Genomic DNA, 18,942 nt, shown 5'->3' with positions numbered 1-18,942 from the left:
TCCTGAATTTGATATCACCTTCTCCCTTATCACTTGCAAAAAGACCAAATGTTTATTATTTGTACTTGTTTCTCATAATGTGCACCTAGGAGGAGGTATATATACATATGCCCTTTAAGGGAAGGGATCCCCATTTTTTCTGAAAAATGGGAATTAGTTGTGAGATCCATTTCACATCGAACTTGAACGATCCGAACAGTTTATTTTGTAAGTTTCAATTCATATATCATCCTTACAAAAATTCAATTCAATTCAAACTATTTGCCTATTTAATTGTCACGATGAAATTTCAATGTTTATTAGAATATAATGTTGGTCAATTTCTTTAAACTCAATTAGATGTCTCAAACATTTCAAGTTTAACTAATATTTTGTAGGGATGATCTCTGAGATGTAACTTGAAAAATAAACGGTTCAGATCGTTGAAGTTCGTTGTGGTGTGGGCCCACATCTAATCCCCACCTTTAAAAAAAAATGGAGATCCATTCTTTTAAAGACTTTGAGTATATATATGTTCAAAGTTAAAATATGAAGAAGAAATTTCAGACATGTTGGTTACAACTATCATCCTACTCATAACTATGAAATAATAACGGTAAGAGCATATACAGAGGACTTATTCGAGCATTTTATTAAGATTTACAGACAAATATTTCTTTGATAAAAGTATAGATTCGAATGCAAAACGATTTGGTAATGATTTTTATGGATGTGACAATGGAATTCAGCAAAGTTTTGCAAGTGAAATTAAGGAGAAATGTTGTAAGATGCTCCGTTTTACAGATATGAAAACAGATTATTGTGGTTTATATGTGTATTTTACAAGAAACTAGCATCTTAACTTGTCATGGGAGAGTATAATCCACGCACTCTTCTAAGGAGTGGAGGAGGTTGAAGAATTCAGGGCATTTGAACAATTAGGAAAGGTTCTTGGTATAGTTGGGCGCTGGCCTTTCTTGACTTGACCGTAATCAGATTTTCTCTATTTTTTTTGTTCAAAAAAAAAAAATAATAATAATAATAAAACATTTTGAAATTTGTTGCTGGCTTTTTCCTCAAAAGTCCCTCACCAACCACAGGGTTAGTTTTTCTATTTGAACATACCGTCGTGAAAAGGTCGGGTGTATGTGCTTGACCACGCTTTCACGTGGTAACATAATACGTGTAAGGACGTGGAGTGTTGATTTAGTTTTTATCTTGCTGATTACTTTTAAAATAGAATTTTCACTTTCTTATTAATTTTAGAGTAAGTTGTCATACGCGGAAAAATATCAACAATCTCATATACTTTCTGTGTTTAGTTTGTGTGTCCCCACTGAGGATGCAGTATGGTGTGAAGGGTTGTCTCACGTTAAAAAAAATTATATAATCTTGCATGTCTTTATAAAGAGTTGAAATATTATCTCTATTGAAAATTGACAAGTTAAAACCTCGACTTCGTCCTGTACCCACCGTACATGCAAATCTACAAACAACGTAAGTCCGGCTCTCAAAAACCCGTTGGCTTCTACATATCCAAAAAATTAAATACCCTTATTTCACAGGAAGTTTATGTATTGACTGATCGGCTATCGTGCCAAATAATTTAGGAAATTTTTTATTTGAACTCATAAATTTCACTCTACATTCAACTTAAATTTTGATGTGAATTATTTTTTTTACTCTAGTGTATAGTTATCATCAAGTTCAAGATGAAATTAACAATAAAACTAAGACTTATCAAAAAAATCCAACACACAATAATCAAACGCTTACTGTTACACAATCTTTCTTTTACGCTCTATTCTTTCTCTTGTATTGAGATTTTTCTTTCTTTGAAAATATCTGTCGATGTTTTTTGGTCTATTTACATTTGCTTATTATTCTCCTATGTATCAAAAACTAACGAACTGGAAGACTTTAGATACAACAAGTAGTCCTTTTTCTTTTTGTTCGTTTGTTTGTTTGGGTTTTTTTTTTCTTTTTTTTATATGTATGTATGTGTGTGTGCGCGCGTAAATTGATTAATGTTGTAAAGGGTAATGGAGACTCCATCAAAAACAAGTTTGAACAACGCAAGGCAACTTGAGATTTATTGAGAACAACCTTGTAGACGGTGTGATGGAGACTCCATCAAGGCCACGTGTGTAAGAAAAAGGTATGTAGGCTAAAAAGCATAGGGGGTGGGATGAGTAGCGTAGGTGAAGGGGATGGGATAGGAGGGTTAGGAACGGCATAAGGGAAAGTATCTTCGTGAAAGACGACATCTCGACTAGTGAAAATGCGGTGATGGTCGAGATCGTAAAGGGTATAGGCTTTTTGTCCATGAGGGTAACTGAGAAAAATGCAACGATGAGCCCGAGGGGAAAATTTGGTGGTGGGAGTGACAGAGGTGGCATAGGCCAGACAACCAAAGACGGGGAAGTGGTCATAAGATGGGGTTTTCGAAAAGAGAACCTCAAAGGGGGATTTATTATGGAGAAGACGGGTTGGGAGACGATTGATGAGATAAGTAGCGGTAAGGACACATTCACCCCAAAATTTGAGAGGAAGATGGGATTGAAAACGAAGTGCGCAAGTGGTTTCAAGAAGATGACGATGTTTGCGTTCAACAATGCCATTTTTGTTGGGGGGTATAAACACAAGAAGTTTGTAAAAGCACCCCATGATCAGAGAAAAAACTACGAAGAGATAAAAATTCACCGCCATTGTCAGTACGAATGCATTGGATTGTAGTGCGGAATTGGGTATTGACATAAGCAAAAAAATCCTTAATTAATTGTTGAGTGTCGGATTTATGTTTCATGAGGAAGACCCACGTAAATTGAGAAAAATCATCCACAATGGTTAAAAAATAATGAGCACCAGAAAGAGAAGATTGACGATTCGGGCCCCAAATATCACAATGAATTAAAGCAAAAGGGAAAGTTGATGAAATGGAACTTAAAAGAAAAGGTTGACGAGTTTGTTTCGCCAAAGGACAAACATCACAAATATGACTAGAATCAAAAGAACAATTAAGAAAGCTAGATGCTAAAGCTTGCAAACGAGTGGAGGAGGGGTGACCAAGGCGCCTATGCCAGAGGGAGGAGGGGATGGTAATGATGTTGCAGAGAGGTTGACGGGTGGGGATAGAAGAGGCAAGGGCCACAAGGTAATACAGATCGCCACGTCAGTTACCCACACCAATCATCGCCTTCGAAACCAAGTCCTGCAAAACACACCAAGAAGGAAAAAATGTTATGGAACACGATAATCCATCTGTAAGTTTACCAACCGATAAAAGGTCCACTTTGAAATTAGGGACACATAAAACATCCTTCAAAGTAACCGATTAAGTTAAATGAAGAGTGCCGGTAAAAGTAATGGGAGCGAAGTGATGCGAGAATTATACGCACACAAATTAACCCTCTTGTTGTCAAATTGTAGTAAGGATGCAAGTAGGGATCGTTCTAGACCGGGGATTAGGAGGGCTGACTAAAACCTCTAAATTGACTCAAAAACATAAAAACAAAGTTAAAAACGTTCACAAAGACTCAAAGGACTCAAAACAGGTTCAAAAGACTCAAAATTGCCTAAAAACACTAACTAGGCAGTTTCTGACCTTAAACACAAATTTGGACGAATTTAAGATTAAAGGTTGATTCAAAACACTTTAAAACACAAATTAAGACACTTTAACACTAAACTAGACTCAAAGAATGCAAAACTAAAAGTTAAAACACTTAAACAAACCTAAAACCCAAAACAGCAACTAGAAGACTCAAAACTGCCTAAAAACCACTTTCTGGGCAGTTTTGAGCACCTACACTAATTTGGACGAAATTGGATGAAAACTTGAATCAAAATACTTAGAAACACAAATCAAAACACTTTCTAACTAATCTAAGACTTCAAATTAAAGGGGGATTTGTTTTGGAGGAAAATTGAAATAACGAAACAAGTTAATAAACTAGACAGAATGTAAATATGAAATTGATGAAATGGAATGAACGGATGCTAGCCAAGGGGTTCATCTCCACACATGTTACACTTGCATAATAAAAAGATTTCCAATTGCATTTCAATAAATTATGAAACTCATCACCCCGGGTTAATTAGGTCCGCTTAAATTAACCTTCAAATCTTCCTAACGTTATTGAATTGGATGATTGCATACGACAACCCAAAACATTTCCCACAAGTCCCCTACATGATTGCATAATAGAGATACAAGCAAGAATCATTACGCTCTATGAAAATTATAAGTGTTGACGAGGCATTCGTTACTATGATTGCATGAAACTTATGCCAAGAATTCGTTTAACGCGATTGTTTATAAGCAACCTCCACTACTTGTGAATATAAGTTCGTAACTATTAGGTGAAACTCACTTATATTCTAGCGTCATATTCATGCATGAAAATTAAGCGTGCACTCTCAATAAACATACATAAATAAGTTATCAATCAAACAGTTAAACAAATTGAATCCACGATTTATGAAATGCAATTAGAAGTAATCAAATCAAAACGCAAGCATAAACATATATTTCGAATCCCCCCCTAGCCAAGGGGGGGTTTAGTTCCTCATGATACAAAACAAAGAGAATCAAAGAAACACCTAAACATTCCAACAACTCAAACTTGAATTGTATGAACGTTTAGGCCCTCTTCTCTTCCATTCCTCATTCGTACAAAACAAAGAGTATTGAAATTAAACATTGAAATCAAAGAAACGCCTAAACATTCCACCAACTCACTTGAATTGTATGAACGTTTAGGCCCTCTTATCTTCCTCTTCGTTGTAGCACAAGGTCTAATGGATAGTTTGATGGTGTGAATGGTTTGGGGAGTGGTGAAAATGGAAGGAGGAGGCCACGACAATGGGATGATTTTTGGTGTGGTGTTTAGATTATTAGGGAGAGAGCATGGCACAAGGGAATGGTTGGTGTTTGTGACTGAAATGTGTATGGAAGAATGAGATGAATTGAATGAATGCAATGCATGGTTTTATAGGGAGAGAAGGGATGGAAGAACATGTGAATGGCAGCTAGGAATGATTAAAGAAGGGAATGCATGTGTAATGACAACTAGATTGGTTGGTGGAAATCTGAAAATGGATGGGAGAGGGAACATGACAACTAGGTAAAGTGAATGTGGCTGCATGTTTGATTGATTAAATGATGCATGTGGGTTGGAAATGCATGTGCAATGATTCTTTGGTGCTGAAAATGCATGTGTAAGCATGTGTTGGCTGAATTAAAGAATGTGAGGGAATGATGAAAGGGGAAACATGACAGCTAGGTTGAATTATGAAGAGTGAATGCATGTGGCTGATTTATGTGAATGATTATGGGTGATTATGATAAGTGATAAGTGGTGATGATAAGTGAATGATTATGGGTGATTATGATAAGTGATAAGTTGTGATGATAAGTAATGATTTATGATAAGTGATAAGTGGTGATGATAAGTAATGATATGTGATTATGATAAGTGATAAGTGGTGATGATAAGTAATGATATGTGGGAGTGTGGCTGAAATGAAGGAGTGGAATGTTGGAATGTTATGCACGGCTAAGGATATAGGAAAGGTTTAAATGTCCTAAAACTAAAGGGAACAAGGTTCCAACACTTTGGTCTTCAATTAGGTCTTCAATTTCGTCCAACACTTTGGCTCCAAGCATAGGCTATCCATCCTTAGCCCAAAAGTGCTCCAAAAGTCTCCAAAATGCATCTTTTTGCTCCTTTAGCCCTTTGGACCTACAAACACACGAAAATAGCTTAAAGTACTAAAATAACTAAAGAAACATAACGTAAATGCACGAGAACAAGCCATTTAAGTCGCATGAATATGCTCCTATCACGGAGGCACCACTAGGCAAAGAAACAGGTGGCAAATGTGAAGGAGAAGTATTAACCAAACATGAAGCGGAAGAAGTAATATGATCCGTAGCACCGCTGTCAAGAATCCATTGACCATGACGAGAGGTGACAGGTAACAAACCTTGGGCAAAATCAGTATTGAACACGGCATTGGCCTGAGGAGGGTCGACGTTGTCACGTAGAGCAGCTAGAACACGAGAGTGCTGCTCGACAGAGAGATCAGGTATGGCAAGCTGCAAGTTATGCAAAGTGGGCTGGGCCCCGTGCACTTGGTGGGTTGCTGATGCGAAATAGATAAGCACACAAATTAAACCCTCTTTTTGTCAAATTGTAGTAAAGATGTAAGTAGGGATCGTTCTAGACCGGGGATTAGGAGGGATTGCTAAACACTTGGAAACTGACTTAAAAACTCAAAAACAAAGTTTAAAACACTAAACTCGACTCAAAGAATGCAAAACTAAAAGTTAAAACACTTAAACAAACCTAAAACCCAAAACAGCAACTAGAAGACTCAAAACTGCCTAAAAACCACTTTCTGGGCAGTTTTGAGCACCTACACTAATTTGGACGAAATTGGATGAAAACTTGAATCAAAATACTTAGAAACACAAATCAAAACACTTTCTAACTAATCTAAGACTTCAAATTAAAGGGGGATTTGTTTTGGACGAAAATTTAACATAAAACAGAAACTTTAAACTAAACAGATTGTAGAATGTTTTTGGATAAAAAGGATGGATAAAAGGCTAGTTAGGAGGTTCTTCTCCACACATGTCACACTTGCAAACAAAACGATTTTCAGTTGTTCTTCCAATAAATTATAAATACTCAACGCCCCAAATTAACCGTGAATTGCACTAATTAACCCTCAGTTTTTCCACAAGTTATTAAGTTGGATGATTGCATACGACAACCCAAAACATTCCCTACAAGTTCCCTACATGAATTGCATAATAGAGATACAAGCAAGAATCATTAAGTTCTATGAAAAACATAAGCATTGACGAAGCATTCGTTACTATGAATTGCATGAAACTTATGCTAAGAATTCATTCAACGCGATCGTTTTCAAGCGACCTTCACTACTTGTGATTATAAGATTGTAACTATTAGGTGAAACTCCCTCATAATCTAGCATCATATTCATGCATGAAAACTAAGCGTGCACTCTCAATCAACATACACAAATAAGTTATCAATCAAATAGATGAACGAATTGAATCCACAACTTATGAAATAACAACTGAATGTAATCAAATCATATTGCAAGCATGTACATGGTTTCGAATTCCCCCCTAACCAAGGGGGTTTAGCCACTCATGATTACAACAAACTTAGAGAGTAATAACAAAGTAATCATTGAAAACAAGAATCGAAGTACACCTAAAAATTCCAACAACTCAATCTTGAATTGTATGAACGTTTAAGCCTCTTCTCCTCTAGTTGCTGCGGCACAAGGGGTTTTGGTGAGTTTTGGGGGTTATGGATGATGTAGAATGATGTGTTTAGGGTAGGGATGGATGTAGGGGAAGGCAAGGAGTGTTTTTGGGCAGAAAATATGAAGAATGGTGAAGTATGGCTGTGTTAGAGAGAGGGAATGAATTTCTGGTGTGAATGAATGTGTATGAGAGGTGGTGATCTGATCTAGGGGTTAATATGAGTATATATAAGCACTTAAAACCCTAGGGTAATCAGATATGAGCTTGTGACAAGCTAGGACGGCTAAGAGACAAGCTAGGACGGCTTGTGACAAGCTAGGACGGCTAGGAGACAAGCTAGGACGGCTAGGAGACAAGCTAGGACGGCTAGTGACAAGCTAGGACGGCTAGTGACAAGCTAGGACGGCTAGGAGACAAGGTAGGACGGCTAGTGACAAGCTAGGACGGCTAGGAGACAAGCTAGGACGGCTTGTTCTTCCAATACAGAAATTAGGCACCATGTGTGAATAGATAAAGCCTTCTAGAAATAAGGTTTTTAGGCCCCCTTGCAGCTCCCTAACTGAATTCAAGCCTTCAAATTCGTTCATCCTCATGCCTCCATGCTTGCACTATCCAATCTTGGCCCAAAAATGCTCTAGAATGCTCCAAATTGCTTCTTTTTGCATACTTTGACACTAAAACCTGAAATTACACGAAAATGACTTTAAACACTAAACTAACTAAGGAAAAACAACATAAATGCATGAGAACAAGCCAATTAAGTCGCATAAAAATGCTCCTATCAGTTGCTGGAGAAGAAGTGGAGGTGCGGGCCTGGATGCCTTGCACGTGATGGGCCTGGGTGTAATTATTGGGTCGGGAAGCAGAAGGTCGTGGCGTACGGGGAGGACTGGAAGGCGCATGGCTGCCGGAAGAACCAGAACTGGAAGCAGCTGCACGGCGCGGTGGTCGCCACGGTTGGCCATGAAGGGGATGGCCAACGGGACAGCCATGAAGTTTATAGCAGGTGTCTCAGGTATGATAATCAAAATTGTAGTAGGTGCAGTGGAGGGGAGGGCGAGCAGAGGAGGGACAAGACGAGCCACGAACAGCCATGGCGGCAGGTTGATAGACAGAGTGAATGACGCCCAGGGATCGCTGTTTTTCAGCTTGAGACACCGAGGAACAGGCTTGATGAACAGTGGGAAAGGGATTCATCAAAAGGATCTGGTCACGAACGGCAGCAAAAGATTCGTTGAGGCCCATTAAAAATTGCATGAGTTGTTGACGGTCATGCTTGGTGTTGCAAGAGCACGTGCAGCCATCATTATAAGAAGCAAGCTCATCCCAGAGAGCTTTCAGGCAAGTAAAATAGGCTGAGACAGAAGAAGAACCTTGAGAAATTGTAGCAAGCTCCCAGTTGAGTTGGAAGATACGAGGAGCGTTACTCTGAGAGAAGCATTCGCGAAGATCGTCCCACACATCCTTGACAGAGGTGGAAAAAAGCACAGATTCTTGAAGGTCAGGTTCCAAAGAATGAAGAAGCCAAGAGAGAATCATGTCATTGCAACGACGCCAAGCCGCGTGAGCATCAGGATCATCGGAGGAAGAAGGCTCTTGGACATCGCTAGTGATGAAACCAAGTTTATTCTTGGCACTCAAGGAAAGCTGCATGCCACAGGCCTAGGAAGTGTAGTTATCACCATTCAACTTCTTGGATACAAGGACAAGATTCGGGTGGTCTGAATGATGAAGGGAAAAAGCACCATCGGGAGAAGAAGAATCAGCCATGGGAACGGCAGAGAAAGCTGCCGAAAAAAAAGAGGAAAAATAGGGCTAGGGTTTTAAACTTGCTCTGTATACCATGTAAGAAAAAGGTATGTAGGCTAAAAAGCATATTTGTTATTGATACGTGAATGATATTATATACAATTACATGCCTTGCATAGCAAGGAAAAATCCCTACAAATTAGGAATACAACTACAATTAGGACTACAATTACACAAGGACTCCAACCATATTCCTTATTTGTCTAACAAAGTGTTTTGGTGTTGGCAACGTCCTTTTGCCATTCTCCTATAAACTCAAATGATAAATTAATTCTTACCAATTCTTATAAATCATGAAAATTTGAAAGGAAAGACAACAAGTCAGTTGAAAGGAGAGAAAATATTGATCTTGGATTCTTTTAGATGGGTGCAAAGATAAATTTACATATATATTAAATTGGGTTTTTGAGGTAGTTTAGATAGTAAATTTGAATTCAAATAGATACTGATAGCTTAAAAAAACTAATATGCGTGCATATAGTAAATTGGGTGTATAATAAGATTATATGGGTTAAAAAAAAAATTGTCTAACTTTACGTGGATATTGATATACCTCCAAAGAAAAAACATATAGAATTCACTTGGTATACATGTTGACTTTTAAGCAATACGTATCTAAACCAGTTCTGTTAGAATATGTTTTGTTAATTTCTTCTGAGCGGTTTGAGGCTGAGTTAGCTTTTTAAAACAACAAACAATAATCTTCAAGGAAAACATAGCCAAAAGGGTAGCTACACCATTATTTTTCTTAAAGGGACAAACAATAGTTTCTAGGAGCTTTCCGTTGTCAACAAATCCAAAAACAGGAAAAGAAGAAAAAACTAATTTTAAACTCTTATATCTTATTAACCAAGACAAAGAAAAATGCTACAAAATGTTAAGATAATTACATAACGTGGAAAAACTACATCATACTAAAACGTAATTCATACTTACAAATTGGATGCAGGATTTATTTATAAAGATCGAAGTACAGGAATAAATATGAACAATAAATAAGCAGAAAAGGAATAAAAAACATAGTAAATAATAGTTTGGAAAAAAAAAACCTAGTAAATACGAGGAAAGAAATTATAATTGGTGTACAACGTGATGTGACAAGTGATTCATACAATCATTAGCCAATGTGATGAATTTACTAATTAACGTTTCAAGTACACATCATTTGTCACATCATATGTGTTGGGTAAAGCAAGTCTGTCTGTCTCTTGATTTAAGGAGTCCATCTCCTTGGTTACTGTACAGTTATCTTTGATTGCTTTTCATTCATATATGAGTCTAACTCACGAAATAGCTTGTCTAGGCATTAATTTCAAGATCTTGATTGATCCATGTTTCTGTATAAGTCTATTGTACCTTTTTCTCTTTTCCTTAATGAAAACCATTCACACAGAATAGAAGGTTTTACAATATGATAACCAATGTGATACAAAAATGTGATATCCCAACATTTCCCTGCTACAAAACCTTATGATGTAACATACAAATATACAAATTGCTAATTCCAACAGCTTGTCAGCCTCATCCTAATTACACTACATTATGCCGTTGCGTGTTTGTCAAGAAGGAAAAAACTAATACGTACACACACATACATAAATACATACATATATATATATATGTATATATATTCCTTCGGGAGAGGGTTGATGCTTCGCACACGACAGTTAATGAAGAGCTAATCTCGCCTAATCCGTCTCTACAAAAAAATTATTCAATATATGTGTGTATATGTGTGTGTGTGTGTGTGTGTGTGTGTGTGTGTGTATTGATGCTAATTTTCAAGCCGGTATCGAAATAAACGCAGATTTAAATGCAAATTTAGATGAAGATACCGAAATAGGTACAGAATTCGATTGCATACGTAGTTCCCAATTGCAGGTGAACATTTTGATCATATATCCCTTTACCCTAGTAAAATTTAACCCGAAAATACGGTGACAAACATTGTGCATCATCTACAACCCAATCTTTTATATCGCTTAAGCAGCAATGAACCTGCTGCCATGCTCATCACATATCACGATTCTCAACAGATATTACTTTTCTTTTCTTTTCTATATGATCATAAAATCGATAAACTAACCAGGACTAATTCCTTTTCTTTTATATTATGCTCTCCATTATTTCCTAACTTCACAGATAACATATTGGGAAAATTTTCACTTTTCTGTGATCTATTCGCGACATATAACTTACATCTACAAGGTTGTTGGATCTTCATGGCGCTAATTTTGCTATGCTTGTTTGTAGAACTGTATCGGGAGTTAAAATGATGAAGAGCGAGTATAGACAATTTATTCGAGCAAAGAAATGAGAAGATTCAAGATTCTTGTTTACCTGATATCCTCATTTTGTGGTTCAATTTTGTTCTTCCCAAACATGCTAGTTCACTGATGGCTTCATTTTACACACTATTGTATCATGTATTGATCAACGACTTTGCAGATTACCATACATGCAGAGTTGCCAATGCTTCGTTACGGAATTTGATTTTCCGATCTTGTATTTCCACCATTTTGTAAGCTTAGTAGGGTTTAGCATCGTCTACATTTTCTTTCTTACCGATATACAAAAGTATAAACTCCCCCGAACTCCATCTTTCAAAATTTCAATGCAAAAATGTTCCTTTGGCAAATATTTGTCGTCTTATTTCATGATATCGTCATTTTGATGTTCACATAATAAACAAAAGCAAACAAAAGAAAGAGAAGTGATTCTTGCACTTTTTTTTACTCCTCATACTCCTTACATTTTGTTGTCATTTGAATCTTGAGTTGAGTAAATTAAAGGAGAATCAAGAGATTGAAACAAGAGAATGAGTAAAAAAAAAGAGAAACAGGGTTGAAAGCCACTATCCAAAATAAAACGACACAATCAAACTATGGAAGTGGTGATCCAAGACCCTCTTGAGAAGATAACGAATTTAGGGTTCGGTGTCTCTTGGAATTGGAGACAAATTGCTCCTTCTTCAATGAATCTCTTTTGGGATGGTGTTGGAATGTTGCTTTGGAATAAAGTCTCTGTATACACAATGAGGCTCTTTCTTTGTACTTGAGCACCAAGTAAAAGATGATCCGTACACAAAGTAACAAGCATGCCAAAGCGGCCAAGTCCCACCATTTGGAAACATCAGGGCTTATCCCATACAAGTGAAGGAGTACATCCTCACCTTTCAACTTTGGATCTCCAGCCACCAGAGGGTCAAATTCCAGCCCAATCATGTCATTCTTATACTGACCCTGTAATTAAGATGCATTTGGAAAAGATTTAGGATTTTGTTAAGTTTAGTTGCCCATGCACCCGTGAGCGGTTTCAGATCGTTAATGGGATGCGGGATGTACATGCATGAACTGTTAGGAATCATTCACGTGCACGACCAACCGTGGCATTTCTGAAAAATTTAATACTTCGTACCTGTATTGACCATGCTGCGTAGCTGAGGTATGACATTGGGTATCGCCAAAAGATTTTTGGAAGGTCAACCAGCCTCCGGAAAAGAAGAGATGGCATCATCATAAATACCTATGTTTACAAAACATATTAGATGGTTGTACAAGTTACAATGGAATAGTACTAAAGGGATCACATTGTGCAGTACCAGTAGGAGTGCAACTCGGATAGGAATATCCGATCCAAGAGAAAGTAATTAAAATATCTGGGAAAATTTGAAATAGGTCCAATTTTATAGACTACTTTTTGAAATAGGTCTAATTTTTAGTAACTTTTGACTTTTTAAATAGGTCCAATTTTTAGTTACTTTAGACTCATTTCAAAAAACCCCTTAATATCTTTAGTATTGCATGTCCGTAAAATGTGATTTCTCTAGCATTATCTAGAAGTTGTTATGATTTTATGACTGGGAGAATTGAGGTATGGCTTACAGTTATGCCAGCTGCAGCTCCAATGCCCATCAAGAGGTTTGGAACCACTGCAGCCACAATCAATGCCGTTCCTTCCGTGACAGTAATGCAGCAGAAAAGATTGATGCAAAAATACAAGTAATGGGAGAATCCTGAGTGAAATTTGACCATGTTGTATAGTATTGTTCCAGAAGAGAAAGCCATGGCAACCACGAAGGGGAGCGAGGAGAGGAAGTTGGAAAGCACAAACAAAGCTTCCCCGTAATGCCCACCAAGTCTTTCCTGTCTAAATACCTGCGCATGCACAAGAATTTTAAAAGGACGGGATAAACTTTTACTGAGTAATGCTCTCTTACTAGATTTATGTCGTCGGACAGTAGAACTCACATTATTAACATTCCAAATTCAGTCTAATTAACATATGACAAATTCGTCTGGCAAGAAAACATGTCACAACTTTTACTAGTTTCGATAAGAATTCATCAGTCACTACCTTTAATTCTTCAATAACAAAGGGTATGCCTCCAATAGACAGGCAAATCATGAGGCCATATATGAAACCGTCACACTTTCCTCTTGCCACAATTGCTTGATTGTTTGTTCCAATGTGGAAGAAGAAAGAGCCAGCACTCACTGCAATTAGTATGTAGAACACACTCCTTAACCAGTAGTACCCAATATCTCTAGACATGTTTATTGAAGATCGACTGATCAATGTGCATAGCTGCTTCCACCATTTGGCACTACTTCCCTTGTTTGATGGTTCTGCAGGTCTTTCCTGCAATGTTAAGAGTGGTTAGACATGGTCAGGAATTAGTAAGTATGAGTGAATAGGTGCAATCTACGTTTTTTCGCTTATGACTAAGAAGAGAAATGATTGCACGTGATAGTAATACCAGGTATAAGAAATGTTAAATTCAGATTCTGATGATGTTTATATAAGAATGATGAAGAAAGGAATGATGAAACTACTCAGAAATGTTCAAAGAAATTCGAAGAAGAGAGAGAGAATTTAAAGATCACAGAGAATGTGACTGCAATCTAATTTCATTGAACCAACGTGCTGACTTGTGAGCTCAGTACATGACAAAATATAATCGTTAGAGAGGGAGAGAGAGTGATACAATTCAAGTTCTAATCTCAGCCATCGATCCTATACTTCGATGAGATTAAGACACTTGTCACTCACTAAGCCTTATGAGACCTAATAATCCTAATTACGCTTAAACAAATAACTCGGCAATATAAGCATGAGTTTTACTCAGATTAAAACATGAAAACACTCCTAAAATCAGTTCATCGATTCACACAACAACAAAAAACTGCACGTTCCTACAGTAGTCCAGTAATTAACTTCTATATATTTTCTGAGCAGGGCTGCTATTCTTCTAATTAGTTAGAGTTAAGTGCATGCATACAGTGAGCAAGATTTCTCGGATCCTTTTTCTTGCGTCTGTTGAAAATGCAGACGACTTGTACGCATTGATTAGCTTTCCTTTGATCTCATCTGTTGTCAAGTTCTTTTGGGAAATTAAGGAGTCTGTAGATGCCTGCCAAGAAAATAACAAAAAAATCTTAACTTACAATAATTAAACCTCTTTAAAGAAAAAGAAAAAAAGGGTGCACATACACAATTGATTCTTTGAGATAGCATAAGAGCTGCTAGAACTTTGTCAAAGTCTGAACTAATGCATCGAAGGAAGTGGTCTGGAGGATTTTTTCGTGTTGGACAAGGAAATCCGGCATCAGTAAAGAACTGAAATATAAGAATATTGTAAGAACATTAGCAAGCAAGAATTCTAGAGCCAAGAAATTTGTTCACCAAATCATGCAAATGTCGATCAATATCTTACGAAGGAAACAATAGGCTTCAGAATAAGACCATATTTTGGTTCTCCAAAATAACCAATATTTTTTACCTTTACGGCCATCTCTGCTTCTCCAAAATAAACAGTTTCACCTCCCGCTAAGAGGAGCAGATCATTGAAGAGATTGAAGACATCGATACTAGGTTGGTGAATAGAGCAAATGACTATTCTTCCGTCACAAGCAATGTTTCTCAAAGCCCATATTACAAAGAAAGAAGAACTGCTGTCAAGGCCACTGGTGGGTTCATCAAGCAACAATACATGAGGTTGTGTAAGTATTTCAATACATATGCTGAGTCTCCTCTTTTCTCCATTACTTAAGCCTCTCAAATGCCAATTTCCGATGTTGCTTCCGGCGCAATTTTGAAGCCCCATTTTTGTGATAGTGTTTTCTACCACCTTATTCTTCTCCTCTTTATTCATTTTACACGGGAGCCTTATATGAGCTGAATATGTTAGGGTTTCTCTGACTGTAAGTGATCCCAGGAAAACATCTTCTTGAGTTACATATGACTGAAATATTGCATGCACGATAAAGTTAACACACATTATTGGTTGTTTAATTCATATAATTATAAGAACAAAATGTGCAGGTCGTGTGTTCATTTGATCTAGTGAAAGTCAGTCTCTATTTTGTTGGAAGATGTCCTAAGTTGACCTCTCGTAGACGACTAAAACAATTTATTAAGTCAACATAATGTTACACTTACAATATCTGTGCAGTTTCTGCTTATTTTGTTCCCATTCAGTACTACATCCCCAGACACTTTGACATTTGCCGGAAGCCTCCCTGATGGTATCCAAGGGAAATATCACAGGCATATGAGAAATTTTTTAGAGAATATTGCAATCCGTTCAAACTTCTGGGCATATAATTAATTATCTGCAAGGATTAAGAGCAGACCTGACCCGGCTTAAAAGTTGAGTTCGACCCCCAATTAAAAAAGTTGAATCAGCTTAGTGTACTTACAAATTAGGCGAGACCGGATCACCAAGGATGATCCACGAAGTTTGATACAATAAAACCTCTTTAAAGTCATAAAAAAATTTGATCTCAACTTGGGACGTGTTATGTATAAGAATAAACTTCATATTGTAATAATTATAATTTTTCTTATCCCATCTTAAGGAAACACGCCTCCACATAGTAATAATTATCAATCAATACAAAAATATGCAATATCACATATGAAAGTTTAAGATAAACTAAAATATTTGTCCAAACTTATTTGGAACAATACTTTAGTTTTTAGAGTTGATGTCACATTTGTGAATATGCAAGTACATATGTGCAAGACATAAAATCCTTGTCACCCAAAGAATCCTATTTAGGAAGTACAATATTCATTAAGTGTGCGTCAATAAATAATAATATATTTTTAACGACACCTCAATTAATAATAACCTCTCTAAAATTATAAAATTGATTTGGTTTTTGCTTTGTGTTATATGTACTATATTTGGTGCATTACCAAATCAACCAACAGAGCCTTGTGACAAATTGTGTGCCGCTCTGTGTTCTGAAAACACTGAAAAATCTTACTAAATAGAGGCTTGTAATGACCTTATTCATGTGATATTTCAATCTAATTTGAGTTACAATGAAGAAAATTTAAACTTGATTGTAAAAGTGAGCATATTGCCTTAGTTAACTTGCGTGTATCACAGGTCAGGAAAATTCAAATGATATTTTAGTTTAACTCAAGGTACAAGGAAGAAAACTCAGACTTTGGTCCGGAGACAGCACATTGCCTTAGCTAATTTGTATAGCACACGTTAGAAAAACTGGTAATTATTTTGATAAAAAGGTTTGTTTGTATTATATTTCACTTTGATAAATGAAATTCATAAAATTGAAATATCAATATGAAACATCATTAGTTTGGATTCCATGCAAAAACATCGATTACTAAAGATTTTTAGATTACTCATGAAATTCACAACTGGCCATGGTTTAGTATTGTTTTTGTTTAACCTAACTGACTGATGTAGAATAATTTCTTAGTTCTCTTTTTTCTCTGAAGCAGCAGCTCAAACAAGCATTTTGGTATGCAATAAGACGGGCTGTTTTGAAAGGAAAGACGAGAGAAGTCAGACTCTATAACATATATGTGCATGCCTAGCCAACTAACATCACTTTTTACGACAAAACAATATTTTCGGATTTTGTCATCGAGAGAGAGAGAGAGAGAGAGAGATGTATGAATATATACCAGCCAAGGCATCAAGTAAGGTTGATTTTCCAGAGCCAGAAGGACCCATGAGTGCCATCATCCGGTCAGGTTCAGCGTAGCCACTAATCCCATTGAGCAACTTTCTCGACATTGCACCAGTTTTCAAGTTCGCCGCCGCCGCCGCCGCCGTTATATCTTCCCACACCAAGTACTTTCCTGCTCCTGCAGCTGATCCACTATTATTATTCTCTTTCAGTCGCTGATCTCCATAATAATCACTCGACCCCTCTACCATTTTTACAGTACTGCTCAATGCTCACTGCAAACTCTAGAAATATCCTGCTTACATTTATAAGAGCCTTCGAAATGGGGTTCAGAGTTCTTTATCCCCCTATTGATGTGTGAAAATGAATTCCTTAAACATATGAAAAAGTCTGTTTTTACATCGAATATCATTAAAAATTCATATTAAAAAAAAAAGATATATATATTATTTAAATATTGCACGTCTTGCGTTTTTAAACTTAGATGCACTAATTAAGCTTACATAACTTGTTCAACCAATTCTTTTTCAATTGATAAAATAACTAACCCATTCAATCTTTCTTCTGACAAATTTGATCAACTTTGATTTTGAAAAACTTCTTTTTGTAGAGGCAACCATAACTGATATAATTAACAAAATATTAAAAGCAACTCATGCATTCGGAAAACAACCATGCAACTAGCATTAATTTATATATATATATATATATATAATATAATATAATATAATTAAAAAAAAAATTACAGGTTGTCACCTACTCCAGCTACCCGCAAGACTGGCCTTGCAATAGCTACGCACAAGACACGTTCTCTCTTATTATGTAGGATGGAACATGGGTATGGATCGTATGGTAATACGGTAAATATATAGAGCACATTTTCAATTTTATCTTATCCATCTCTTTAATTTACTGAAATGGTTTAAGGTTTGTCATAATATTAATAGGCAACAAATATGGAGAGCATTCAAGAAATTACAAGGTTTGATAAGCTTATTATACTTCTTTCATTTACATGCAAAGGCTAGAATAGTCATGAACTAGGGAAGAGAAACTAAGAAAGGGAATATGAGATTACGGAATTTAAGGTAGAACCCATACTACTTTCGATTTTTCTATATGATAATAAAAACAAAGAAAGTTATAAAATAGAATGGTCTTGATGAGCATATTTTAGTAAATACATGAAAGTTAAGAATCAAATTAATTCTAATTCCTTTTTTTTTTAAAGTAAATATGCAATTTCAAGTTATTTGATAACTATTTTGTTTTTAGTTTTTTTTTTTTTTTTTTAACTAAGAATAAAAAATTTTATTTGATAATTACTTTCATTTTCAATAAAAATTAATCTGAAAACTAAAAAAATAAAAACTACTTTCTTGAGTTTTGGAAACAAGTTTTCAGTTTTTCAAAAACTAATTTTTTTTTAAACTAAAGACAAATGCTATCAAATCATCCCCCATTATGGTGACATAAAGACTTGGGGTTTGGGGTTGAGGGACATGGGTGCTTTCAATACAAAACGATAGCCCTGTCACTGGTGACAGAAGACTTCGGGCTTGGGATTGAGGACACACGGCCGCTTTAAATACAAACACATGGGTGCTTTAAATACAAAATGGATAGTCATTTAGTAGTATGTCTAATGGTATTCTGCTGCATTTGTAAAGAGAGATTTTAAGTTTAATTCTAACCAAAAATGAATTTAAATATATTATTACTAGCTTATTATGAGGTTAAGTACATATTTTATTTATTAGTATAAATAATATCGTTTTTTAAAAAAATAAAAAATTGCAAAATGGAGAAGCCCTATCAAATATGGCATTACCAATCATGCATCACTAAAGCATAGAGGGCCCATATATATATCTGGAGGCAGATCCTCCCACTTCCCGT

The 18,942-nt window shown here is 36.2% G+C and overlaps 1 protein-coding gene across 1 annotated transcript; it reads right to left on the bottom strand.

Annotated features, from left to right (window-relative positions):
- Positions 1-11,798: 11,798 nt before the first annotated feature.
- LOC103953191 (ABC transporter G family member 15) lies at positions 11,799-17,414 on the bottom strand. The gene is made up of 9 exons (XM_009364925.3): positions 17,039-17,414; positions 15,536-15,615; positions 14,877-15,338; positions 14,588-14,713; positions 14,376-14,507; positions 13,451-13,735; positions 12,979-13,251; positions 12,512-12,619; positions 11,799-12,336 (listed from the first exon to the last, which is right to left on the bottom strand). Exons 1-9 carry the CDS (start codon positions 17,292-17,294, stop codon positions 11,977-11,979), a joined length of 2,082 nt encoding a protein of 693 aa, XP_009363200.2. The 5' UTR covers positions 17,295-17,414; the 3' UTR covers positions 11,799-11,976.
- Positions 17,415-18,942: the final 1,528 nt, after the last annotated feature.

This window comes from the organism of the source record quoted next, unplaced genomic scaffold (assembly GCF_019419815.1).
Source record: "Pyrus x bretschneideri cultivar Hongxiangsu unplaced genomic scaffold, Pyrus_bretschneideri_v1 Contig9, whole genome shotgun sequence".
Taxonomy (NCBI): Eukaryota; Viridiplantae; Streptophyta; class Magnoliopsida; order Rosales; family Rosaceae; genus Pyrus; species Pyrus x bretschneideri.
This window is presented reverse-complemented; position numbering and strand designations above follow the sequence as displayed.

What these genes read in the sequence shown, in the direction of transcription:
- LOC103953191 (XM_009364925.3), bottom strand. Translation starts at nt 17,294, where the DNA reads ATGGTAGAGGGGTCGAGTGATTATTATGGAGATCAGCGACTGAAAGAG. An exon ending in TATCTCAAAGAATCAATTGT is followed by an intron (nt 14,508 to 14,587) that starts GTATGTGCACCC and finishes TTTTCTTGGCAG; the next exon opens with GCATCTACAGACTCCTTAAT. An exon ending in ACGCAGCATGGTCAATACAG is followed by an intron (nt 12,337 to 12,511) that starts GTACGAAGTATT and finishes TCTTAATTACAG; the next exon opens with GGTCAGTATAAGAATGACAT.